The 27,972-nt window shown below is 47.8% G+C and overlaps 1 protein-coding gene across 1 annotated transcript; it reads left to right on the forward strand.

The window, feature by feature from the left end:
• Positions 1–131: 131 nt before the first annotated feature.
• LOC149352536 (lysosomal aspartic protease-like) lies at positions 132–26,288 on the forward strand. The gene is made up of 8 exons (XM_089577195.1): positions 132–211; positions 3,456–3,540; positions 11,563–11,686; positions 18,632–19,073; positions 22,027–22,171; positions 22,817–22,915; positions 25,364–25,417; positions 26,178–26,288. Exons 1-8 carry the CDS (start codon positions 132–134, stop codon positions 26,286–26,288), a joined length of 1,140 nt encoding a protein of 379 aa, XP_089433321.1.
• The last annotated feature ends 1,684 nt before the right edge of the window (positions 26,289–27,972 follow it).

Consider the following 27,972-nt stretch of genomic DNA (forward strand, 5'->3'; position numbering starts at 1 on the left):
GCGCGACGAGACGAGAGTCTATCACGTGACTGCGAGAAAGTACGTCCTCAGCAGCATAAGGTAGCGGACCACACCCGAGGTCGAGACTGTTGGCCGGTTTGTCTACTCCTGTTTGCGTCCAAGACGAAGCCATGACACCGCTGGTGCTGCTCTGCGCTCTGCTGAGCGTGGTGCTCGCGGTGCAGTCTAGCAACGTGACTAAGCAGCTCAAGGGAGACCCACGTTTTATTTGCTTTTCAAAAGCTTTACCTGTTTCTCTGCAATGTTGAATCGGTTGAGGAATATCGCAGTGTACAAGTTCTCGAAGATGACGATTCTGCTATTTGTCTTCAGCTTATAAGTTAAAAAAAGAGGGGTTAAGGGCTTCAGTTGGGTGTAATACACTGATTCAAGCTGTGATTTCGATTCAGTGACTCTTTTTATGCAACGTTCGATCGGTCGTATTAAAGCTACAACATAAGCGTATAGAAATATGTGATGTTCCTGTGTGTAGAGCAACAAAGTCAATAACTTTCTAACATGATGAGCTTGTGGACTTTACAGCTGACAGAGCCTAACTACGCCGTTCCAACAGGTCATTGACGTTTTGGAGCAACAAGTGACTTGAAATTATCGCCGTGCGGCCTCCATATGTTCAACGGTTTCGGAAGGGAACAGCAGTTTACAATTGGTAGCGAGGTGCTGGAAGTGGTCAGAGAATATGTCTGCTTAGGGCAGGTAGTGACCGCAGATCCGGATAATGGGAGTGAAATAACTAGAATAAGTGGAGCGCATTTGGCTGGTTCTCTCAGATCATGAATGACAGTTTACCAATATCCCTCAAGAGAAAAGTATATAACAACTTTATCTTACCGGCACTCACCTTTGGGGCAGAACATGGAGGATAACATCTTAAGGACAGCGCAGCGAGCTATGGAAAGTAAAATGAAAGATGTAACGCCAGGAAGAGGGCAGAGTGGATCAAGGAATAAGCACGGGTTAATGACATCCCAGTCGAAATCGAGAGGAAGAAATGGGCTTGGGCAGGGCATGTAACGCGAAAGCAAGATAACCGCTGGTTCTTAAGGGTAACGGAGTGGATTCCAAGGGAAGGAAAGTGTAAGGGGGCGGCAGAAAGTTAGGTGGGCGGATGAGATTTAGAAGATTGCGGGATAGGGTGGCCGCGGCTGGCACAGGACAGGGTTAATGGCGAGTTAAAGGAGAAGCCTTCGGCCTGTAGTGGGCGTAGTCAGGTTGATGATGATGAAATGATTTTTATGGCCATATTCTAATCCAAACTATCTATAGAGGTGGTCTTTCTGAGTCTTCGAGTCAGGTTTAAAAGCTCTGCGGGGAACCTATAATTTACAAATAGTTCTTGAAAACTGCTGCTCGCAAACAGATCAGAGCGTCACCTAACCGCGTTCTTAGCCGCCATTCCGCCTCTGACGTGGAGTAGCGAATCCTGGCGAGCCTTCTCATTCGGTGTGCTCAAGTGACATGGACAGGGCGGGTGGGGCGGGCGCATTCTCGACCTGTTTTCTTTATTTCTTTTTCTAGCGCCGTCAGCCCACATGAGTTGAGGAAGGAGAGGTGCAGCATCATTTGCAATTGCCGATATCTTCGGTGTTAATAAAACTAGCTCAATTTTTTTTTTGGTGGTGCGGTGACAAGTGAGGGTGCAGTGAAAGGATCGCTCCTGCGCTATTAGTAACATCATTAAATATTAATGCGATAGCATTTAGGCTGTCGTCTTCCAAAAAAATGCCGGCTTCTCTGTCACACAATTCCTTGATTGGTCGGAAGAGGTCACGTCCCATCATCACAACCTGCCCATCGTGGCAGTTAAATTAATGATTCGTCGAGCGAGATCTCGTTACCATGTGACGTCATCGCAACCTGGCCACCATGGCAAGCGACAACCTGCCCACCGAGTTGTGAGCTGTCTGCCCCCCGTGGCACATGGAAATGAAATTAATTCACATCAATTCAATTCCCTTGCCACCTGCCCACCGTGGCCCTGTACATGCACCTTACGGGAGCTCGGGAACCTGGGTCTCACAAGCCCCACCGGTGGCTGTGTTTGAAACAGCCACCAGCCAGGGCAGTGGCGCATCTCTTAACCGCTACACCACTGCGCCAGTAGTGGTATGAGGACTCCCTGCGATCTACGAATACGAGAATACTAGAATGTCGTGACGTAATCAACACCACGTGATCACCAGTGGGTCAATCAAGGGCACCACCAAATCTGAAAATCTGAGGACCCCCAAAATTTACAAGTAGATCCACCAAATTCCAAAGGACCCCCAAACATTTGGAAGTGGAACCTCCCCAGTAAATTAATTAAGGCGCATTAGTGGGGATTAATGGGTGGATTAAGGTCATTAGTGGTCGGATAAGTATAATCGAATAGCTAATTCAATTAAAACTACTCACAACATTCTAGAAGGTGATGACCTACACATACCTTATAACTGCAATGGAACTGGTTCCAACCAGCGTTTTGAGGGAAAATCGCAGGGACATTAAATACTCATTGTAGACACCATAGCAGGCAACGCAAATGCTGTCGCATTTTCTTCTTTAAGAATGTGGTTAAGAAGGGCGGTAGTCTGTTCGTCCGCTACGGCTGCGGGAGGTGGCTGGTTCAGAACCCATCGCCGAACGTCCACCTGTAAAAATAGGTACAAGCGTCCCCCGGCCGGTTGCCCAGCTTCCTCCGTGTTGTGCGCCTGGAGGAGGCTCCACGAATCCCGCTGCGCCTTTTCGGGGGCAAAGCTAGTTTCGAACACGTCAGCCTGCAAAGGTGGTTCGTGTTACCGTGTTTACTGCGAAGTGAAGAGTTCAAGCCCGTACGCTCGGACCAGCGTGCCTCAACAGACGTACAGGTTCAACTGTCACTACTGTAAGCGATCCTCCGACATTTCGATGAGAAAACTTCGGATTATCATTGCGGTCTTGGGCCAGTCCGGATTTTTCTTAGTCTGACTTTATGAGAAAAAAAAAACGGGCCACTCAATCCTCTTCCGGCCTGACCTTCAGTCCCGCTCCTGCTGCAGAGGTAGACCACTTCTCGATAACTTGCCCCGGACTTCGGGCGGCACGCAAGCTACAGCTCGGCAGCCAGGATTACCATCCTAGCCGACCACCAGACACAAGAATCAGGACACACGGGCACCAACACCGGGTCTTGTTGGCATTTATAGCCGACACGGGTCTGCATATCTATATATAACTGTCTTATGTCAAAGGGCGCATTAGCGCAATAAAAAAAAGGGCCCAAAGTTTTTGTTTCATGATTCGTTTAAGGTATCTCGGCAGGCAACAGCTGCCCAAGCCCGGACTCGATGTTTTCGAAGTACGGAAGGTGCCAGTAGATAAAAAGCGTGAGGGAACAGAATCTATGAAGTCAAATCTGAATGCCGCGATGATGAAATTTACTTCGTTGGCCTTTTTCTGCGCAATTCTTGCAGGGTTCCTCTGATATACGTCGGCCAGAACAGCTCGACGTACCTGGGACGATCGCCGCTGACGGAGCGCCTCAGCACTGACGAAGACGTACGAAGCGAATGTTTCCATTTGAATGTCGACGCGATTTTGTGAGGGCTGTATGATTACGAAAAACATGGCCATAGTTAAAGTGCTCCCGACTCGAAGTACGTTTTCGTGTTTTAGTGAGAAAGCACTGATTCACTAGCAAAGCTGAAAAATCCGAGGTATGTGTGAAGCCTAAACGTTTGGCCTTTGACGGAGCGCCAGTGGCGGAGGCCTTGCGCAGCTGCTCTGTCAATACGCAAAGCCGACAACCCCCCCTCCTCCCTGCGCGCTTGCCGATAGCGGCTGACTACAAGTTCTTGCATGCGGTTGCCTTTGAAACGGTGTTGACTCAAGTGCTTTCGCAGGTCCTATTCGGTTTAACTACGCTAAAAACCTGCCATTTTTTGTTGTTGTTAATAGTAATAATACTTTATTGTGCGCATTTTTCTCTCGTTTACATGCAGCGCCCGCCTAAGCACGCAGTGCTTGTGTTCTCATGCTCTATTTCTCTCTGATCCCAGCTAGCGTTGGTAGCGTGCTGGAAGGTATCAGGAACGCTCGATTCAGCCTCTCCCCCTCCCTTTCCCACAGCCCCTTCAGCTTACGTGACGCGCTCCCAACGCTGGTACAATTGCACCACGCAAAGATATCCATTTTCCGCCGGGCCTTCTTTAGGACGCGTTAACGGAGCACCCTGTTTTGGGTAATGCAGAGAGCAGATAATCGGTCGTCCCTGGGAGTAACGGCGGGGATTCCAAGACAAGGTAAACATAGTCGGGTGTGGGCGAAGATTAGTCAAATGGGCGCAAAAGATTAGGAAGTTTGCGGTAAAATGTAACCACAGCTGTCGTAGTTAATTGGAGGCCAACGGGAAAAACGTTTTTCCTGCAGTAGATGTAGTTGGGGTAATGACGATGATTACGACTTAGGTAACTCATGCCGGGCAACACGCCCGCATGTTAATGGTATCCAAGGCTGTGACGTTTTAAAGAAACGCAAAGATCTACCAAGGGTGTGTCAGGGGCCCTTTAAAGCTACGCTTATACCTCTTGAGTATTCCACAAACATCGGAGGTATGTTACAGCATTCAGAATCAGAATCAGAATCAGAACGTTTATTCACGCAGAAATTGATACAGAAAATGCTGTATAGTCATCTGGATCCTTAGCCGCTATGGCTAGTGATGGATCCATTACAAACATTGTCAGAGTTAGACAATCACTATATGGAGCATTGCTATGAACAACAACATACGTTTAGCTTGGTGCATCAAATTCCTTGTTGTGACAGTGCCGTTTTAGTTTAGAAACAAAGTTCGACGTGTATTTTATGTAACACGGAACGGTATTCCATATTTTATCCCCGATAAAAGATATTGAGCGCCGCCCGTATATGTTGTGAGCTATGGGTAAATTGAAGTTATTGTGCTGTGCCTGCCTAGTGTCACGTTTGGGAGAAATGAATATGGAAGAAGGATGTGGAGAGTTCGTGCTAATTATCTGGTGGACTAAAACGGCCGTTTTGTGCTCACGTACATTGGTGAAGGGCATTATGTTTAATTCATCAAAAAGAGGTTTGGATGGTATTGCTCTCGGTGCAGATGATATTATTCTGACAGCCCTTTTCTGGAGAGTGCTAACTTTTGCTAGGTAAGATGCGAAGGTGAAAGCCCAGGATTCAATACAGTATATTAAATGGTTATGGAAAACGCTGAAGTATATCATTCGTAGTGTGTTCTTGTCGAAATGTTTTTGTGCTTTAATTAGTGCATAGCATCCAGAGGTTAACTTTTTGCATAAGTTGTCTATATGAGGAGCCCAGTGTAGATTTTCGTCAAGAGTTACTCCTAAATATTTGCAGCTTTGAACCCTTTCAATGGGTAACCCATCGAGATGCAGGCTACTTTCTACGGGTGTAGATTTACGACGGGAGGTGAAAGCAATGAACTTTGTTTTTTTAACATTTAGCGCTAGTTTGTTAGTGCTAAACGAAGTTGCTGCTTTTTGAAGGCTATTATTTGCAAGTGACTGAGCCTTTTCTGCCGACTGATGAGATATTAGTAGAGCTGTGTCATCTGCATACATGACTGCTTGTCCATGCTCAATGCAACGAGGCAAATTGTTTATAAAGAGGGAAAAAAAGCAGGGGGCCAAGTACTGACCCTTGCGGAACTCCTGTCCTAACCTCCCCCATTGAAGATCTTTGATCTGAGATTTGCACGAATTGCATGCGGTTAGTAAGGTAGCTATGGAAAAAAATTCTTGGTTGGTCCTCGAAATCCATAATTTTCAAGTTTCTGTAACAAGATGTCATGGGTAACAGTGTCGAATGCTTTTTCTAATGTCCTGAATATGCCTATAATAATCTTGTTTGAATTTAAAGCCAGGTTAATTATTTCTGTTGCTGAGTGTACTGCTGTGCCTGTAGAGTGACCTCTGCAGAAACCGTGCTGTCTCTGGCTAAGATGCCATATTTTTCAATAAAATCCTGTGTTCTCTTAGCTATTAGTTTTTCGAAGAGCGTATTAATGCAGCTCAGTATGGTAATTGGGCGGTAATTTTCGACATCATTGGGATTGTCGTTTTTGTAGATTGGTACAACTCTCCCAATCTTGAGCGTATCCGGATAGATACCCGATAAAAATGCCTGATTAAATATTTTTTCCAGTGGAAGGAACAAAATATGAATGTTGTCCTTAATGATGTTCACCGATATTTCATCATGACCTATAGCTTTATTAGGCGACATCTGGCGGACGACAGCAACAATTTCGGCAGCTGTTATCTCTGTGTAAGCTAAAGTATTAGAGCACGGAGTTGGAAAAACAGTACAAGAGTTGATTTGCAAGGTGGCAGCTATATACTATTACCTATGTGTCGTGTCCGGTCGCTGTGTTGAATGCAGCGAAAGACGCACACGGTACTTTAAGACTTCGTTTATTTAAAGCCGATGAGGGTGCGACCAGCGTCGACCGAGGCAGGAGCCGAACTGGCCGCCCGAAGAAAGGAGGGAGCGGAGAAGCGTCCACGGGAGGGAGTGGCTTCCCAAAACAGGAGGAGGATGCGGGGGCGCACCATGGGGGGGCATCTGGCGACAGCGTGCGACGAGGGGCAAGTGGTCGTTAGGAGGAGGATGCGAGTGGTCGTTAGGAGGAGGATGCGAGTGGTCGTTAGGAGGAGAATGCGGGGGCGCACACACACAAAAGCAATAAGGGGACACAACACTTCCTTCCCCCTTAGAAAGTTGCCTGGTATCGTGCAGGGGGTCGGCGCTCACGCGTGGAGGCGCGCTGGCTTTGTGCGCTCGGGGGAGAAACACTTGTAGGCTGGCTGTTGTTCGCTGTGTCTCCTAGGTCTGTCCTGGGCGAAGTCTCTTCTTCCGGGAAGAGGTGCCAGGCTATGTGGGAAGATGGTGCACGTGTTCTCTCCGCTGGCGGACAGCTCTCAGACGGCGTCGTAAATCTACGCAGCTGGTTGAGATGTCGGCGTGCTACTGTGCCATGTATGTTGACGAGCCAAGAGCGCAGGCCTATGCGTCTGACAATTGTAGCTTCCTCCCAGCGTGGCTTTTTCAGAAACTGTCGGGCGAGGACGCGCTGCCCCTCATTAAGCGTGCCGCAGCGCGGAATTGCTTTTTCTTCCCGGAACGTCTCTGCCTTTGGCTCGGGGAGGATGGCTGTGAGCTGGGTTCGCATTTCACGCTCGAACATCATTTTCGAGGGGGTCTCGCCTGTTGTGCTCTGAACCGTCGTGTGCTGCTTGAAGATAAAGCGCGCAAGGCGGCGCTGCAGCGAGCCTGTCTGATCTCTTTCAAGGGCGCGTTTTAGCTCGGCTACGTAGCGCTCGGCTTGTCCGTTTGTCGCTGGGTGGTAGGGGGCCGATGTAACTGATGAGATCCCGTTGTCGCGATAAAACTTGAGGGTCTCCGCAGACACAAACGGTGTTCCGTTGTCCGACACTACCTTGCGCGGCAGGCCGAACGTTGCAAATAGTGATCGGAGGTTGTCAATGACTGCTGCCGAAGTCGTCTGTCCCATTTGCCTTATCTCAAGCCACTTTGTGTAGGCATCTACGACCACAAGGAAAGTGCAGCCCTCAATTGGTCCTGCAAAATCAATGTGCAGTGTGTGCCATGGTGTGTCTGGCTTTTCCCATTCTGGGACAGGAGCTTTCGGCGGGGCGCTCCGGCTGCTCTGGCAAGGCCTGCATTCTCGCACCACTGTTTCGATGTCGTTGTCAATGCCAGGCCACCACATGTAGCTTCTGGCACACTTTTTCATTGCAACGATGCCCCGATGTCCGGCGTGGATGAGAGACATAGCTTGTGCGCGTAGTTCTCTCGGCATCACAACTCGGGACCCAAATATGATGCAGCCGCGATGGGTGCTCAACTCTGTAGCTCGCCTGCGGTAAGCGTCGAAGTTGTCCCCTTTGAGTTTATGCACGTTGCCTTGTTGAACAGCTGTGTAAACTAGCCGGAGAGCTGCGCACTTCTGCGTAGATGCTGCAACTGTGCCTGCTGTAAGCGGAGGTTCTGGCAGTGCTTCGAACATCAGAACGTCTCCTGGTGGAAATGGTTCGTCAACAGTTGCGTCTAGTGGCAGACGGCTTAGCGCATCGGCGTTTTGATGTTTACTCCCATTGCGGTAGACCAGAGCGTAGTCGTACGCTGAGAGTTTGATGCACCAACGTGTCATTCGCGGAGACAAAGTTGGTGGCATAGGCCTTTGTGGTCCCAGAATGCCCAATAGCGGTCGGTGATCGGTTATAAAGGTCACCTTCCGGCCGGCAATGTACTGGTGAAAATGTGTCGCCGCGTAGACGATGGCTAGCCCTTCTTTGTCAAGTTGCGCGTAGTTGCGTTCTGCTTGCGACAACGTACGTGAGGCGAAGGCGATGGGAGCTTCCCTTCCTTGCTCGTCAGTTTGCGATAGAACCGCGCCGACTCCGTGCGGTGATGCGTCGCAAGCCAAAAGCAGAGGCTTCCTTTCGTCGTAGTGGCGGAGGACTGTACATCTTCGAATCAGGTCTTTCAGGGCATCGAATGACTGCTGATGGCGTGGCGACCATGTCCATGTCACATCTTTCCGAAGGAGTTGGTATAAGTCGTTGGCCACGGTAGCTCTTTGTTCCAAGAACCGGTCGTAGAACGTCAAGAGTCCGAGAAAAGCCTGTAGCTCCTGCTTGTTTGTTGGAGCTCGTGCTTCTGTGATCGCTCGCACTTTGTCCTCGGTAGGGTGAATGCCTTCCGCATCAATTCGGTGTCCCAGAAATTGCACCTCTGGCACCGCAAAACAGCACTTCGATTTGCTTATGCACAAATTAGCGTTTGCTAGCCTTTCGAGAACGAGCTCTAGGCGCACTGCATGCTCTTCAGTGGAAGTGCCACTGATGATGACATCGTCAAGGTAGACACAAACTCCTGGGATGCCCTGAAGCACTGTCTCCATGAATTTTTGAAATATGGCCGGGGCTGCAGCTACGCCAAAAGGCAGTCGCTTGACTTTGTACAAGCCTTTCAGTGTGTTAATTGCCAATAATTCAGCAGTTGACTCGCTCACCTTCAGCTGCTGATACGCCTGGGTGAGGTCCAATGTGCTGAAGACTCTTGCGCCACGTAGTACACTGAATACTTCTTCAGGTGTCGGTAGCGGGTAAGAGGACGCTTTAGTCGCAAGATTGACGGTGCTCCGGTAGTCTCCGCAGAGGCGTATGGTTCCGTTCTTCTTGCGAACTACGACAAGTGGTGTGGCCCATTCTGAATGCTGCGTCGGCTCGATGACACCTTGCTGCTCCAGTTTGTCCAACTCTTTTTCAACTGAATCTCGGAGAGCAAACGGCACCGGCCTGGCCTTCAGAAATTTGGGTTGCGCGTTGTCCAACAACTCCAGTGTGACCGGGGGCCCTTCGTTTCCTGGAATCTCTTCCGAGAATACTCTTTCGTATTTCTCTTGCAGTTGCTCAACCATGTTCTGGCTCGGCGTCTGGTGTATGCCGCATATCATCACGCCTAGTGGAGAAAACCAGTTTCTCCCTAGAAGGCTTGATCCTGTGCCCTTCACAACAAGCAGAGGTAGCGTATGGGTCTGGCCGTTGTAGTTAACCTGCACGTTGGCAGAGCCCAATAGTGGCAGATTCTGTCCTGACCACGTTCGCAGGTGCGTGTCGTCTTGTTGCAGGGCGGGTGCGTCAGATGGCCATGAAGTTCGGAACGTGTCCTCACTGATCAGAGTACAGGCTGCGCCGGAGTCCACCTCGAACTTAATCAGCTGGTGATGCACGCTTACTTCTGTAAAAATCTTCGGTCGCGTGCCGAGATTCATGGTGTTCAGGTCGTACAACACAGATGGTGTTGCTGATGTTGTTCCATGGAGATCAGATAGCGGCGTATTCTCTGAGGCGTTGACGCTGTGATTAGGCTGGGAAGGTGACTTTATCTTGGCAAGTCTCCGTTTCGTAATGCATGCTCTTTCGATATGCCCTCGCTTGTGGCAAAAATTACACGTGGCTGACTGGAATCGACATCCCTGGGGGTTGTGTTGGTCGTCACACCGCCAGCAGCGTTGTGCCTTTTTGACCGATTTTACAACAACAGAAGGCTTGCGCACCTGGTTGCTTGTCTGGTGTACCGGCTCGGTGTTCCGGCGAATCCCTCTCTGCTGGTGACCGGCGCTCTCCGCTCGAACGGCGATGTCGTAAGCTTTGCTGAATGTGAGGTCCTTCTCAGCGAACAGGCGCTGCTGCAGTGACTCGTCACTCAGTCCGCACACAAATCTGTCGCGTAACATCACGTCCAAGGGAAGCATGGTGGTGTTAGCAGAAGAAGCTGCGTCTCCCTCCTGCCCGGTAGCTGTTGTCGACAGCGTTCCAAAATTGCAGTCGGCAGCGAGCTTCTTGAGCGCGGCTACGTAGGCGCTCACAGTTTCTCCTCCCAGTTGATCTCGTCGTTGGAAGCGAGCCCGGCTGTAGACCTCTGATGGCCTCGGGTCGTAGTGCTTTTGCAGTGCTGATACGATGTCGTCGTAAGACACTGCCGCTGGTGTGCTTGGCTGAATAAGGGCGCAGACAGTATCGTAGGTCTGCTCCCCGCACAGCGTCAGCAGGTTGGCCCTCTTCAAGGCTGGGTCTGTGATGTTGTTAGCTTCAAAGTAGAACTGAAGGCGTCCAACCCACGATGACCACGATGAGCCGTTGAACTCTGGTATCTGATTGGGAAACCCTCGCGTAGCCATGGCTTGTCAATAGCGTTGCGTAGCGCGGGTCGAATCCACTTTCTCGTCGCCACTGTCGTGTCCGGTCGCTGTGTTGAATGCAGCGAAAGACGCACACGGTACTTTAAGACTTCGTTTATTTAAAGCCGATGAGGGTGCGACCAGCGTCGACCGAGGCAGGAGCCGAACTGGCCGCCCGAAGAAAGGAGGGAGCGGAGAAGCGTCCACGGGAGGGAGTGGCTTCCCAAAACAGGAGGAGGATGCGGGGGCGCACCATGGGGGGGCATCTGGCGACAGCGTGCGACGAGGGGCAAGTGGTCGTTAGGAGGAGGATGCGAGTGGTCGTTAGGAGGAGGATGCGAGTGGTCGTTAGGAGGAGGATGCGGGGGCGCGCACACACAAAAGCAATAAGGGGACACAACACTATGTTAAGAAAAAAACGGTTGAACGTTGAAGCAAGACATGCTAGGTCAGAGTTGAAGGCACTGAGCTCTGGCGAAATACTACATTTCTCGGGGGATTTAGTAATGGAAGCGATTATCCACCATATTTATTTTGAGTTACCTTGGGCTTTTTTAACCAGGTTGCTATAATACCGTTTTTTTCGCCTCCGCATCATAGAAGGGGACATATTCCGTATGTTTCTGTACTTTTCCTTGTAATAATTGTTGATTGGATTTTTCATCAACTTAGTATGCCAATGCTCTTTTAGTCGGATTATGGAAAGTATTTCTTCATTCATCCAAGGACAAATCGGTGAATTAAGTTCTACCAGATCCAAACCACAAACTGTGCCCATCTCGCAAATTCTAAAGATGTTTTCCTTTGAACAGATGCGTTATGTGGGTGTCATCTCACTGGGCACACCGCCGCAGTCGTTCAAGGTACTCTTTGACACGGGTTCTGCGAACATCTGGGTGCCTTCGATCAAGTGTGCGAATTCAAACCTAGGATGCCGTAAGATTTTCAGGCTCTCATATTTCCTTTTTTATAAGTGTTTTACTTCATCAGCACGTTGCAATGAGTTTGTAAAAAAAAGTCAAGGTGAAAATTCAATGGTTTGTTCTTCACGTCACAGGAAAGAGAAGGAGATGGGCCTTTTTCAATGTGGTGTGTCACTGCGCCCACAAGTACGCCTAGCAAACAAGGAGTGGGTCCACAATCTTTTAGCCAGTTACTGTGCAAAAACCTTTTTCGCCCTTACGCGCCGGGCCTTGACCGCCGCTTTAACTGCAGCCGCCTTATCCTATAATTGCGAGGGGCGACTGGCGGGGTCGTTCAACTGGCAAATGCGAGAGAAGAGTGGATTGTTTTGTGTGCACTTGTTGGCGTCGCCCCCGTTGTCCTCATGACTGTATTCCGCCCGGAATGACACTTGCGCTTCCGTCCTCCAGCCTTCAGAAGACAAAGGCCCATCTACTTCCCTTTCCTGAATAGCCTTGGCTGCAGAAGCGCACCTTCCAGGCTCGTTTCGTTCCCAGATACGGACAGAATTTATGCTGCCGTTGATAAGAGGTCGGATGTTGAACAAGCTTCGCGTCACATCCGAGGTCCCGTTCTCTGTTTTAGTAGCTCCACGATTCGGATCTCAGGCTGCGAGCAGTGTTCGACCAACCCGCCACTGTCGCGTCTCGACCAAAATGGTCGCGCAATATCCGCGACTCGCTAGTGTGAACGCCCCTTTAGGGTAAAAGAGAATAGTCATACTATTGTGCAGTGAAATGTGACTATTCCTTTTAACTTGAACTCGGCCATCACGTCGGCTACTCATGAGCATGACGACAAGTTGCCTACTCATCTAGTCTGTTCGTCTGAGACAACGCAATGACAGGTCACTAACGGCGTACCGTATTGTTCTTCAGAAACTAAGTGCTACGACTATTACACAAGCCTGCCCAAAAGCCTGTCTGTGACAGCCATACACATTTAATGCAGATCAATGAAGTCCAGCTTTATTTTCAGCCGTTACCTGGAGTTCGCCAATATGTAGTGCTTCGGTCCTCATTTTCCGTATCCAGTTGAACTTCGTTATAACGAAGTTGAAGGGGCCCAGCGATTACTTCGTTAAGCCGTAGCTTCGTTATAGCTCGTGACGGCCGAGCTTCCAAGGTGAATCGTCATTCTTTCGTTACATACATAATTTCGTTATAACGAGGTTCGATTCTATATCACGTATAAGGTATAGGGAAACACGGGAAGAAATTGATCGCGTAATACAAAAAAAACACGTTCAAGCGTTCTTAGAATTTTATACCATATTAAATTCAAGAATTGCTGATCAGTTCATATACGTGTAATTTATTAACCCTCGGCGGATTCTCATTTTATTCAGTGGTATGCAATGAAGATCTGAATTTCACCTGTTTTCTCGAGTTTTCGTAGCAAGAACAAAGCTTAAAAATATTGAGCACCAGCGTTCTCCTCCAATCCGCCCCAACACGAACCTAGACAAACCGTGCATTGCCGCCATAGTGAACAGTTCGGTCTCTACGCGACGCCGTCTCCAAGCAACGGAGTTCAGGTTGGCTCATCTTCGCAGTAGGTTTTGGAAAAAACGCGACTGGCTAGAAATTCCAGCCAAGTCAAGGACAGGGTGTTTAGCAAGCGATGCGTTTATGACAACCTAACGAACCTGATTAGGAGGCAAGCTTGAAAGAAGATATCATCAGTCACGTCTTTGTTACTATGACTACAAATGGGATTGTCATGTATAAATAGCCAAAATGTTCCTCAACGCAAAACCGTAAGCATATGCCATAACGCTTGTTACTGAAGATAAAAATACTTGTTATTCATGAACGCATCGCATCTCACTAGCTACATACACATGGCAATTATCTCCATGCCGACTTTCCGCCTCTTAGGCTTAGTACTGCGTTTTCAGCGACCAATTTGCTCTGTAGCATTGCGGCTGCTTTTTCACAATAAATCTGTATTATGCGAAAGATCGTGCCGTACGTTGCTCCACATAAATCGATGGGCTGGTGACAATACCGTGATGTATTTCGTTACCAGTGCTCGTGTCACCCTTTTATTGTCTAAGCCCCGTTGTTCCGCAATGTATGATCCGTATGGTGCGCCTTATTCGGTGACTGGCAGGGTAAATGTATCGCATCTTGAAGCAACTTAACTGATAACCGTCAAGTTTACGCAGACGGGTTTGCATATGCGACACAATCATCCAGGGCAACAGACAGCTGCGCTCAGGTTCTTTCGCCAGCTGTACTGCGAAGACATCGGTTTGGCGGGAGAAGCTATCTTCATGATGCAAAACGATGGAAAGCATATTTTTGAGTGCATAAATATAAGCATAATAAAACGCGTTTTTTTTACCTATGCTGGTTACGGCTTCTGCGTTATTTTTATTTACTTTCTTGCTCGCCTGCCCATGCCAGTATGGTTTCTCTAATAAACGAACTTAAATTCAGCAGCGAGTGAACGACTGCCCTATCTCTATCAGTGTCGTCGGTTTCTGCTGCGCTGTATTTTTTTGCTGCTGCTGCTGCCCGTCACTCGCCAGTTCAAAACACTAACGCCCTCATAAATCACTGCGCATAGACGTTACGATCTGTACTACGCACGTATAGAACTATTTGGTTTGGTTTAGGGGGTTTAACGTCCCAAAGCGACTAAGGCTATGAGAGACGCCGTAGTGGAGGGCTCCGGAAATTTCGACCACCTGGGGTTCTTTAACGTGCACTGACATCGCACAGTACACGGGCCTCTAGAATTTCTCCTCCAAAGAAATTCAACCGCCGCGGCCGGGATCGAACCCACGTCTTTCGGGTCAGCAGCCGAGCACCATAACCACTGAGCCACCGCGGCGGCACGTATAGAACTATCATAGAGGGAGAAAAAAAATGGGGACAAAGTTGTCAGCGCTGTCGGCAATGGAACTATATTTATTTATTTATTTATTTATTTATTTATTTATTTATTTATTTATTTATTTATTTATTTATTTATTATCAATACCTCAAAGGCCCAGGAATGTGGTATTACATGAGGGATGGGCTGAATGTGTCACTAATGAGAGATTGGATGGCAGCCTTGAAGTGCAGTGGATCGGAGTGGTGCACGGAGTCGATTGGCAGGCCGTTCCAGTCTCGAGCAGTTTGCACGAAGAATGAGCGAAGATGAGCTGTAGTCTGTGCGGGGGGAGGGTAGACTGCTTTGGGATGGTTGGCACGGCTTGATAAGCGATGAGCTGGCAGGATAGCTGAAACATCAAGTTGGCTGTGATAAAATTTATGAAAGAGGCAGAGCCGAAAGATGCAACGTCTGGACTCGAGATTAGCCTCAGATTTAAGTGCAGTGACGCTGGTGTGATACTAGTAGTCCGAAAAAATAAATCTAGCTGCGCGATTCTAAACTGATTCGAGGGTGTTCGAAAGGTTAGATTGATGAGGGTCCCAGACTGAGCATGCGTACTCCAACTTCGGCCGGACAAATGTGAGGTATGTTAATGTTTTAATTGAAGCAGAAGCGAGTCGCAAGTTCCTACGGAGGAAGCCAAGAGTGCGATTGGCTTCGTTTGTTATGTTTGTTATGTGCGCTGACCAATTAAGTGTGTTAGAAAATGTGATGCCGAGATATTTATACGATTGAACAGATGCTATTTCAGATGCACTTATTTCATACTTGAAGGGTTGATAGTTTTGGCGCCGATGGAAAGAAAGCAATGACGTTTTATTAGTGTTTAAGGACATTAACCAAGTGTTGCACCAGGTTTCAACACGTTTAAGGTCGTCTTGAAGTAAGCGAGAGTCAGAGGTGTTATGGATGGGGCGGTAGATTACACAGTCGTCTGCAAATAGCCAGCTCTGACTGGCGGGGAAGACCCGAGCGTTGTACACACTAGGCCATCGAAGTGAGATGATAGGGAAAGGCGCAGTAAATTTTTTCCCTCCATGTTGGCGTCGCGCTCCCTCATTATTTTTTCCTCCGTGCATGCCGAGCGAGCAAACAGCACAGCAGTTTCGTATTGACATCTGGTGGCTTGTTGTCCCGAGATCCGATGCATCCGAAGGCGCTCGAAGTGAGCCGAGCACAGTGTCTGGTGCCTGCTAGACCTGAAGCCCGTTTGACCCATCGCTTTGAGCCATTTACGCAGCAAGCTGGTTTTGTCCAGCCGAAGTCTGTGCTCTGTGAATTAAAGGCAGAAGAAGGGGAAAAAGTTTTTTGGGGAACGGAGAGCTTAACAGTCTGATACTGTGATCCCTCTGCCCATGTCTCGTAGGAGTCTCGGAGACACTTATCTTCCAGAAGCACAAAGTACTTCGACAAGCGCAACTTATGTTTAACGCGTACTCACCGGGGATTGCGTTTGCTTCATTTTCAAGACTGGCGGTGGCCGCGAATTGCATGTAGGAACGACTTCCACTTAATGAATGAATTCACACAAATATTCGCATGTTGCACTTGTCAGCACGAACATGGCCGTCACTTACGGGTAGGACGGGTTCCCGCTTCTTAATTCATGTTTTTCTTGGCAAAATCTGTAAGCGCAGCGCCAGGACAAGGAAAGAGGTAGCATTTAGTGCGTGCAAACTAGTTTCTCATAAAAAAGCGAGGGCTTGGGCAAGTTTCTCATGGCACGAACCGTAGCGTATGGTAGGACATGGGGCGCGAACCCGCAATAGCAGACTGCACCAATGAAACGTTTCTGTTCTTCACAATGCGAAAACGGAAGCTTCTATAGTGTACTATTTTAAGCGTTAATAATATTTGGAAGAATATTTGCTCGGAAAAGCGCGTCTGTTAAACGCAAAAAATTATTTTCCATGGTTGGCTATATTTGGCGGCAAGACGAGAACGCCCCCTCTCGCCATGGGCAAATTCAGTGCTCGTTTACTCCTATCTGCTTTTCTGCTTATTTATTGCGATGTACAGTAAGCATATTTTATTACAGGACATACTGAGTGTGAAACAACGCTTCCTTGCAACATATAACTTGCGAAAATTTGTATTTCTGCAGTGGTATTTATGTTTTAGGGCCAAGTAGGGCCAAGCCAAGTACGATACGCTGTCTTCCCGGCATTCCCACGGTGAATGAAGTGCCCTTTAAAGGTGCACTAAAGAGGAATCTGAAATCGTCTTTTCACAGCGGGAACTCCGTCTACACTCTCCAAGCATTCTTATAAAGCAATAATTATTGTCCTGTGCGGCCGATTTCCTTATCAAGTCGAATTGAACGTCCCGACTGCCCTTTTTTTTAACTCACCTTCTAAAAGATGAGGAGTCAACGTGCGGAGTTCCTTTCAGCCAGTCGCGTGGCGGCTTCGCTTTCGCTTTTATTTTGTTTTTTTAGGTTTCCGTGAATAAATAGTTACAGTCGCAGACTACATAGCCGCAAATTAGGCCGGCCGAAATTAATATACGCGTGGACTCTTTGCTTTCGCTCATCGCTACGCCGATGGCACACTCCGCCGATGGCAGACAGTCAGGCCGCCACGCGGCTGGCTGAAAGGCACTCCACGCGTTGGCTGACTCCTCCTCTTTAAGAAGGGGAGTTCAAAAAAAATAAGACGGGAGCCGGGACGTTTAATTAGATTTAATAGGGAAATTGGCCGCACAGGACAATAATTCGAAGTTTCTTGGAATGCTTGGAGAGTGCAGGTCGAGTTCCTGCGGTAAAACGACGAACTCAGAATCCTCTTTAGTGCACCTTTAAGAAACTCCCATAGACGGTGGCGCCAGTTTTATCTCTAGGGGATATTTAGAAACTCTATGCTTTGTAGCTCAGAAAGAAGTGAAGAGTTGCATTTTTGAACCAAAACAAATGCGCCGCAAAGCCTTTTCAGGAAAATATGGTGACATATATTGCATAAAATACAATCGACGCAAAGCATTGCATCAGTGTGGGTCGTCACTGGTGGGTAGGGAAATGTTTGCTTGTGCGCCTTTTCCCACGTCAAGATTCGAGTGCACGCACTCTCCCGCAAGCCTGTTACGTAGCTTCGTATGCACTTTACTGAACTGCGACCAGTATCTTTCCCACGACACAAACGATAGCCGCCGCCGCGGTGGCTCAGTGGCTATGGTGCTCGGCTGCTGACCCGAAAGACGCGGGTTCGATCCCGGCCGCGGCGGCTGGAATTTCTTTGGAGGAGAAATTCTAGAGGCTCGTGTACTGTGCGATGTCAGTGCACGTTAAAGAACCCCAGGTGGTCGAAATTTCCGGAGCCCTTCACTACGGCGTCTCTCATAGCCTCAGTCGCTTTGGGACGTTAAAACCCCATAAACCTAAACAAACGATATAGGAGAATTCGGAGCTGCCGACATGCGACTGACGTCAGCGGTTGGTTGCTACAGACCTTGTCGACCGCTCGAGATGCTTGACGCACTCCCATACAGCTCGTTTACACAAACTTTTACACTGCGTGGAGAAGTGAGACTTACAGACATGCTCAGCTGGAAGTCATTTCGAACCCTGAGTTACTATAGCAAAAGCAGAACAAGATAATTATTTACATCGTATGAGGTGCAAAAATGTAAGCAGAGCTCTGTTGGCCCCAATAGCCATAGGCAATCCTTGGGTCCGGATGTGAAATATTATCGACACTCAGCATAAAGACAGATGAAGCATTACAAATGATGAATATATAAAATTATAACACATTAATTAAAAACGGATAAACTTAATTTATTACGAACATATATAAATACCTGTACCCGTTGCATAAATCATTATCAGTATAGTGCACAAGCCAAGCAAGAACACATGCACTCAATCAGTGGTTAATTTTTAATAAATGATTCTAGAGCTTTGCTGAAATGTGTGTTTCATTTCTCTCAATGGGCATTGCCGACGGAGCACGCCACTCAGGCACCTTTGAAGAGTGCCGTGTGCTGGGACCGGTAAGTATTATGTATACTTTGTGTTTTGGGTTATTTACTCAGGCGGCCGCAGTAAGTACGACAGCAGCAAGTCGTCAACCTACAAGAGAAATGGGCACGCCTTCAAGGTGAGGTACGAGTCCGCCCACGTGCGGGGAACGCTGAGCAGGGATGACCTGGGCATAGCCGGTGTGAGCGTGAGGGGGCAGCTGTTCGGCGACATCACCGAAACCTCAGGAGACATCTTCAAAGTGGTTACCTTCGACGGCATTTTGGGCCTCGGCTACCCGGAGATCTCAGTGAAGGACTTGGTGCCGCCGTTCGACAACATGCTCAAGCAGCAGCTGGTCACGGAGCCGCTCTTCTCGGTGTACCTCAGCAGCACGCCCAGCCAGGAGGACGGAGGCGAGATCCTCTTTGGGGGCGTGGACGCCAAGCGCTACACCGAAGGAATCACCTACGCACCCGTCTCCAAAAAGGGCTACTGGCAGTTCTCCATGGACGGGTATGTGCAGACACCACCCACGGGCTGGCCGAGGCCTCGCCAGGCGCCATTAAGCCTTGTGGCTCGACCCCTTATACGGGTATCTTTGGCTGGTCGCTTCAGTCCTTTTGCTCAGAGTTGTCAGATTAGCAACCATTTTTTATTTAAACAGAAGAAACCCAGCCGAACCGTCGACAGCTTTCGAGAATGGCAAAAGCGTCGGAAGCGAATATGAATGGAATATTGATGGATGTTACCTGGATATTTTTGCAGTCTATATATCTGCCGCAAACTTGACGGGGAGTAAACTCATATGTTACTCCCCACCTGTACAGGTGAAAGAAACTTGTAGACAAAGCATAGTGCTAAGCATCGTCCACATATTTGTTGTGTTTATGCTCACCTAGCTGCGCTGCACTTACGCGGCGCGCGGGCTGAGCAAGTGCGAGCGGCTGCGGAAATGGCTGGCATCGTGCGGCGACCGCTCTTCAGATCTCGAGATTGCTCCCATTCGAAATGGGAGCGCTTCGGATCATTCCGAGTTAGAGCCGCGCACTCGGAACCCACCAGCCGAACATACTGCCGACCAGACAAACGCGCGGCGTTTTCGGAGCGCTCTCAAGCGACGAGTAGAAGGTGCCGTTAGGCTGTTATGAATAAGACTGCCACGACATTCCTCGCGCCACATTCTTCGCGCCCTGCGAAGTATGCGTATATGCAGAGGCGCCGACTCTAAATGCATTTCGCAGTGCATTTGACAGGCGTCTTTGTAGGCCCACTAAAGTCTGCGTAGGACACAGCTAGTACAACGTCCAAGCTTCAGAGCTTTTGAGTTTTTTATTTATAAACTGTCGAAGCATGCAAATCTACTGCGAACATTAATCACCCAGAATAAACCGTATCAATGTAAATTTTGTGGGCGCCTATTTAGCTTGCATTTAATGACTTCTGAGGATAAGAGGACAGGTTTCTTTAAATATTCATGAGGGATTTGCAGACCGGCCGCTTTATGTAGTACGTTCTCGTTATCAAACAAGCCGTCGCGTATCAGCAAATCTGGTCCTTAGGCAAAGAAACAAAAAATCGCTTACTCTTTTATTTCAGCCCCAAAGCTACAAATTTCGTGTTAGATGCGAAAAAATAAGCCTCTTGAACTTTTGCTGCAAGCACCCATCTGCTGCCTGTTATTTTCGTGAAAGTCATGAAGGTACACACGGCAGCGCACTGGCTGCATATCGGTTGGCTGTCCTCGTGTATTGCGCAGCACCTTCCATTACTACTGCACAAAATAGAACGAAAATAGAACAAAATAGAAATAGAATTGCCAATCGGATTTATCAAGGGCGAGGGGTTCTAACTGAACTTGTAACTGAATGTCCGGAGTCTCCTGAGATATTGGTAAAAAACTTTACAGCGGCAAGCGCATGAGGATATACAAAGCTATAAGTACGCTCAAAACTGGCGCTATGTCTACGGGTTCCTTTGGATGTCCCTTTACATTCATGCACTGGCAAGATTATTCATTTTCATTAATAAACTAACTCAGGAAAAATTTCTGCTAGGACCACATCTTATTTTAAAAGTAAATGCGATTCATTGAAAGGAATGGATCCTCGCCCAATAAGCAGTAAAGCGCCTCCTTCTAATGGGCTGCTAACTGATTGCGTTGTCTCCAGGTCAGGTTTTGCGGCGCTTTGGTAAGGTGTACAGGTTTTTTTTTTTTCAGACTATAGCCCGCGGACTATACATACTATACAATACTAGACTAAACTATAATTTTTTAACGATTGTTTGTCACAGCCGAAAAATAAGCCTGGCGTTGCGGTCAAAATAAAAAAAACGCAGTTAGACTCCACCTTGCTAAATCCCATAGCGAAATTAGCTCCCATATGCTATCAGCTTCAATATGCAAGCGAATGCTGCTTGCGGTGGGTGCTCTTCAGTGCTTGAATTTGTGAGCAAGTGCGTACAACCTCGCTTAAAAGTGCCAGGAGAGACGAAGAAGCGCATCGTACTATGGCTGCTGAAGAAGGTATCCGAGAAGTTGCCAACAGCAAGAAATCCGGACTTGAAACGGCTGCAACCGAGGTGCCGTATTCTGAAGCCGATGAAGACACTAACGAGCCGTTCATCGAGCCCGCTATGCTTTTTTATATGCCATGTCACTAAGGCAACAACAACATGCTTGATTTGTTTCTTTCCTATAGACCCGGGGAAAGGGATTTTGACAGATTTTAGAACTAATTTCTATGCAGTCTATGAAAGCCTCAGAGTTTTACTGCTTTACACTAAAACTTTCGCTTATCGGCTGTAAACTGCTAGCTGAAAATCTAAAAAGCTTTTCAGTCAAAATTCGTCTCTGCGGGTTATAAACCTGGTGCGTACTATATAAGCAAAAACTTATTTTAAGCCGAAATTTACCCTTGAGGATTATACACCGGGTGCGAGCTTTACGATACACTGGATAGCTCGAACGATAGAGCATCACACGCGGTGTAGATTATGTTACAGCCGGTCGCTTGTTGACTCTGCACTTCTCTCTGTAGATATTTATAATCTCACACTTCGATTTTATTACAAATGTCTTGTGTTTTTTTTTTTCTTTTTATTGTCCATGGCAGTCAGTTTGTTCCTGCGTTAGAAGCTGTGAGACATGACAACAAGAGCTTAGCATTGCCAGAGGAAGTGTGAAAGGATGGTTACCCTAATTCTTGCTGCCTCGATCCTTTCTTTCGGCTTTTCTTCTCTCTACTGAAGACTTGTGCGCATGCAATATGCTTAGACATTTTGTTGGGTCCCGGAGTTCACATAAAAAAAAATAAAGGATGTTATATATTTACACCGCAGCTCTTTTGAGTAAATTAAACCACCGCGGTAAATAAGTGTAAAGTTTCATACCGTTGCTTCAAAACAACATTCAGCTGCAACCAAGAGTTGATCTAAGCGACCCGCTTTTTACGCCCTACATGTTTAGGCTTCAGACTGGAAGCAGGACATTCATCAGCAGCCCAACAGAAGCTGTCATCGACAGCGGCACCTCGATCATAGCGGGACCCAAGGAAGTGATCGAACGCATCAACGGATACCTCAAAGCAACTCCTGGCCCTGTAGCAGGCACGGTGAGTACTTCTGTGCAAGCGTGGATACACTGGCCCTCCATGACCAGCACCAAGAGCAATGCGTAAATATCCGTGCAGCACTACCGTCAAAACTGTAGTCATGAAAATGACTCTAAAGAAATGGTGCACGAATGTATTCGTTGATGTTTTCTCACCAACTTCTGTCAAAATCGAGTTCCAGCTGCGAATTTTGTGCGTCGTGCTCCATTGCCTGTCTTGCCTCCCTGTCTGTAACAACATTATGTTGTTCATACGCATAATCGCCTAAAGCCTGTATTTTACTCTTTACTAATCTTCTGAGCTCTATCCCTAGTAGCCTACATTTTTTTTCACGTGGTATTATTCTTTCATCATCAAAAGTCCGTAATGCATTGGCACTTTCGCTGCGTGAATACGACGGCATGAATTTGTTTTGTTTTACTGTTTGTTATAATCTGACAGTCCCTGCTTGCGGGCTTTTAGTTTCAGCCTTGAGGCTCTCGTGATCGCCGTAATTTTGTTCTCTGTTCCTATACATCGCTGTCTAAACATTTTTCGGTGTACCAGTATTATAGCACAGTGGCCGCTCATTCATTCATTCATTCATTCATTCATTCATTCATTCATTCATTCATTCATTCATTCATTCATTCATTCTTTTTTCAGTATCGTGTGAAGTGTTCGCACGTTCCCAAGTTTCCCAACGCTGTCTTCACTATCCATGGACGGCAGTTTGTTTTTGAAAGCAAACACTATACCCGGCAGGTGCGTACTGTTTCTTCTTTGCATGCGCGAAAGTTTATTTGAACGGAGACACTTACTACACGCCATATTGAGCATTCAAGTGGAAGCGAAATATTTAGAGTGTTCTCGTGCTGTGAATGCATAACAGAATAGGTGTACAGCTAGCCCGCCCGATCAGCGTGAATTATGAGAAAAATTTATCACCTTTGCGATGAAGCTACCGATCGCTGTCCGTCCGTCAGTGGCAGTCTGTTTTATAAAATCATCTAAGTACTGCACCTTTATTAATAATTTTTATGCGAAGCATACTACTTTAGCTACCACTTCAGCCCTTCACCGTGGTTATGCGCCTCCAAATCACGTGATACATGACGTCACACCACGTGACACGATGACGTCACGACAGTGGAGAAACGGGGGCCCACCTCGCGCCGTCGCTGTGGTTGTGCGCCTCCAAATCACGTGATACATGACGTCACACCACGTGACACAATGAGGTCACGACAGTGGAGAAACGGGGGCCCACCTCGCGCCGTCGCTGTGGTTGTGCGCCTCCAAATTACGCGACACGATGATGCTTCGCATTCTCCAGGCTTAACCAAGTTAAGCCTCAGCCATTTTTTTTTTATTTACAGCTGAGAAATTATTTTTTGGGACTGGTGAGGAAAAGGTGTACGCGGAAAACGTAAGCGAGTTTTTTATACATGCTGGTAATATCCATCGCCATTGCATGTAATACAGGATGCTCTTTTTTTTATGCGTCAGCACTACTGCGCGCGCAGTCACGGATTTCGCGCCGGGGCATTGAAGCCTTGAAGCGCCAGAGATAAGCAGGTGGCGACGTCGCGTCACGCGCGACTTAGTCAATGAGGAGGCGGCGCGGTCCCACAGCTGCAGCCAATGATAGACCGGATTTACCACAGCTATTGCCGTGTTGCGCGCGTCAGCGCTTTCCGCAGATGGTGTGGGATCCTCGCTGAGGACTCCGAACGGAGCAGACGTGTGTCGCTCGCGTTCCCACAAGCAGTGCTAGCGCACCTACTTCGAATTTGATTAACTATGCAAATCAGCTATCATTGTTTTTTTTTTTCAAAGACCATTTTGGAACTCATAACAAAGGCAGACGCTTTCTTAATATGCATCCGATTTACGTCGCCAGGTTTTATGAGTTGCAAGCAGGATTTTAATAATCAGTTGACAACTTGCAAATAATTAACTGAGTCAGTGATTTGGGGATACGTTTACAGTTGCCGAGGAAAGAATGTCGCTCTTTATAATATTTGCAACAAGAATTTCGCCGAACATAACTGACGTGAGATTTGGCCCTCCGTACTACATGCCCCGGCAGCAGATACGAGCCCTAATGAACGTATCATATCCCATACAAGTTCGGAAAAGTAGTTTGGTCTGATTGTTGGCTAAGATGAACAGCACATTTAGTCGCTGCAACTTGCGACGGACGGATTGGTTATAAAGGTCCATTAGAGAAGCTTGCCTGTCGTAAGCATTCTAAATGAATCGGAGTCCTTTTTCCTGACTGGTTTCTATGCGGCTGATTTCTGTATTAGTGTCCAAGTCCCAAACTCCACCTGCATCTAAAACAGCGGGCGCAGGACAGGCGTGTAGGCAACTAGATTTGTTTTCTTGGGAAGTGCTTGAGTAACCACAGTGGATTTGATGCTGCTGAGACTCTTGTTAATGTGGCTGTTCCGGCTTCATGTGGAATCAGTTATTACTCTAAGGCGTTTGAATTGTCGATCAGAGGCGGTTTTGGTTGCGTTAATCACGTCCTATTAGTGATTATATTAGAAGAATGTTCTTTAATTTCACGATACATGTTCTCAGTTATCTTCACGCTCTGAAATCGCATAAATAAATTAACACACATCCCATATTAGGTTTCTGCAATGTGGGGTGCCATAAGGCAGTATTTTAGGCCCCATCCTCCTTTTGTGTGTGTGTGTAAATGATTTCGTGCATCGGCCGAAAGAAACGTGTTTGTGCTGCCCCGCCAAAGGTTATAACACAGGTCGTTTGTGAAAGCAAACGCCTTCGTCGTCTTCTGCCGCGACGAGATATGGAGCCGGTGCTCCAGCACCATCTATGACAGCGGCCGGGCGCTCGGCACCTGATAAGCGCCCTCAGGACTTACACTGGAATGAATTACTTCGAGATATCAGGCTATAGATCCCGCACTTGACGGACACCAGGTGTGGCATCCCGGGAAACCCGAAAAACCTGAGGTTGAATTACACTAAACAAGACGTGCGGTATAATACACGCACCCGTTCGTCATTATGGGCCACTGTACGAATATGCATGGGTATACTGCATAGCATGGGTATGGTGGCTAGAATAGCATTGGTATAGCAGTTTTTCTCCAGCTCTTACGAGAGCAAAGACGATGAGGTCAAGTTTCAAACACAGATTCAAGTGTTTCCCTCTCCACCTCGTATCTTCTATTTCCAGATCCAGGTTGGGGATAAGATGCGGTGCTACAGTGTTTTCGAACATCACGGCGGTGTTGCGACCCGGGTAGCATGGCTGGGGACCGGTGATTGGACGAGGAGTATGGGAGATTGGGTTCGGAGGAAGGTAACGAAAAACTTTATACACTTATTTACATTATTTACATAGAGCGGGACTGAGAATGGCTCTCAGTGGAAGGGGAACGTCTTCGTCAACCGTAGTCGACTGGAGCTAGCAGGCTTCTTCCGGCCACACTCACAGCCGAGTTAAATATCGTTCGGTTTCCCCAGATCCCTGGCTGGGGGAATAATGTTCGGAGAGCACTGTCCAATCGGATGGACCGAAGGGGACGTTCTGCCCACGGAAGGGCAGGTGCGGGCTTTTCCACTCTCTCGCAGCTGGGTCGATGAGAGGGGGAGATGCTGACTCATCCAGCCCTGCTGGAAAGGAATCTCCCGCAGTCTTCCAGCAGGTGAATGAACTTGCTTCCCCGCGGAATGTCCAGAACACGAGTCGAGTCGGAAACACAGCCGTCTTCAATTTACAGCCAGCCACGTCGCCTCGGCATCCACGGTGGTTGCTCGGACAATAGCTCCTGGGCATCGCCTGCCTTCGTCGCCGCTGCCAGTCACCTGCACTCCGCTTCCGCTGGGGTTGCTGCTGACAATGGCCGCTGACATTCCTGCTGCTGACAATAATCCACTGAGGCTCGGAGGGGCATTCCAAGCATCCCACTTCACCACCGCCGTCGCGAGGTTGTCGGCCTCGTCGATTATTCACGATTGCTGCTTGATCGGGCCCACGTGGTTAGAAGTACGGTCACAACAGCGGACACTTCTGGGTCTTGGGCCAAGCGTTTATGCGCCGCATCTGCACTATATTCGATCGGGGAAACGACCGTATCGGATTTGCGGTGGTTGCCTGACAGCCTCTGCTTTCGGCCTGCGCTGATTGTCGCAGCCAGAAGTAATAAAGTCAACGCACTGTTCACATGCGTCCCCTACTCGCGTCGCAAGAGATTTTTTAGTGCGAAAGTACTACTTCACTAAAAATCCTGAAAAAGCTCTCTGGGCCTCTGAAGCCTCGCCCTTTGACCATAACCTTTGAGTTGAAATGACTTGGATACAGTGTGGCTAGGGTAAGGTCACGTGGTACGAAAGTTTAAAGGAAAATGACTTGGAGGACAATGTAAGGCAATGTCTAGGCAAGAATCAAGCGAATTTGAAGGACAAGATGAGGCAATGCTAAGACAATCATCATCATCATTAGCCTGACTACCACTGCAGGGCAAATGCCTCTCCCATATCTCTCCAATTAACCCTGGCCTTTGCCAGTGGCGGCCACCGTATCCCCGCAAACTTCTTAATTTAATCCGCCCACCTAACTTTCTGCCACCCCCTGCTACGTTTGCCTTCTTTTGGAATCCACTCCGTTACCCTTAAGGATCAGCGGTTATCTTGCCTTCGCATTACATGCCCTGCCCAAGCCCATTTCTTCCTCTCGATTTCGACTAGAATGTCATTAACCCGCGTTTGTTCCCTCACCCACTCCACCCGCTTCCGATCTCTTAACGTTACACCTATCATTTTTCTTTCCATAGCTCGCTGCGTTGTCCTTAACTGAAGCTGAACCCTCTTTTTTAGCCTCCACGTTTCTGCCCCATAGGTGAGTACCGGTAAGATACAGCTGTTGTATACTTTTCTCTCGAGGGATATTGGCAAACTGCCATTCATGATCTCAGAGAACCTGCAGTATGCGCTCCACCCCATTCTTATTCTTCTAGTTATTTCCCTCATGATCCGGATCAGCGGCCACTACCTGCCCTAAGTAGACGTATTCCCTTACCACTTCTAGCACCTCGCTACCAATTGCGAACTACTGTTCCCTTGCTAGACTGTTGAACATTACTTTGGTTTTCTAAGGCAATAGTCAAGCTAATTCGAAACCAAGTGCTTTCGCAAGTCATACTCGGTTTAAAGGCCTTAAAACTCTGTCATTTTTTGCTTAGTATTCGCTAACCATGGCACTATAAGCGGTAGTCAAAAACAGCGATAAGACATAAACAGCAATGCAACTGTGTGCCATCGTGTGCGGCATTGCAGCTGTGGTCGTGATAGACAAACTGTGAAATCATACTCCAATGGCACACGATGAAACTTGGTAATATGGGCACGTTGCCTTCGGTACATTTTGCACTATGGTGAAACGTGCGAAGTGCCACTGGGACATATGTGCACCTACGGACATTCAAAACAAAACTGCCGTTCATATGAAAACTTCCCAGCACATCGCCACATCGAATATATCTAAACCATCTCGCTTTATTCTTTGAGCACTTTACCTACATCATCGTTTTTGAAGCCATGAACTGAAGTGTTTTGGACCCGAAAAAGCTGATTTAGAAGAATAATAGGCGTACAGGAGAATATATACTAAGAGGAATGATTATAAGCGCGCAATTTTCTTGGTTTTAAGATTCTACTAATTTGAAAATTTTCTTAACTTTACCGTGTCGCCATCACCACCTCCCTTCTAGACATGCCAGCGCTTCATTCCTTACCTAAACTTATTTTTTCTCTGAATAATAGAGAGAGATACAAGGGCATTTA

This window comes from Amblyomma mixtum, chromosome 3, assembly GCF_055824585.1.
Source record: "Amblyomma mixtum isolate Tamu chromosome 3, ASM5582458v1, whole genome shotgun sequence".
Classification (NCBI taxonomy): Eukaryota; Metazoa; Arthropoda; class Arachnida; order Ixodida; family Ixodidae; genus Amblyomma; species Amblyomma mixtum.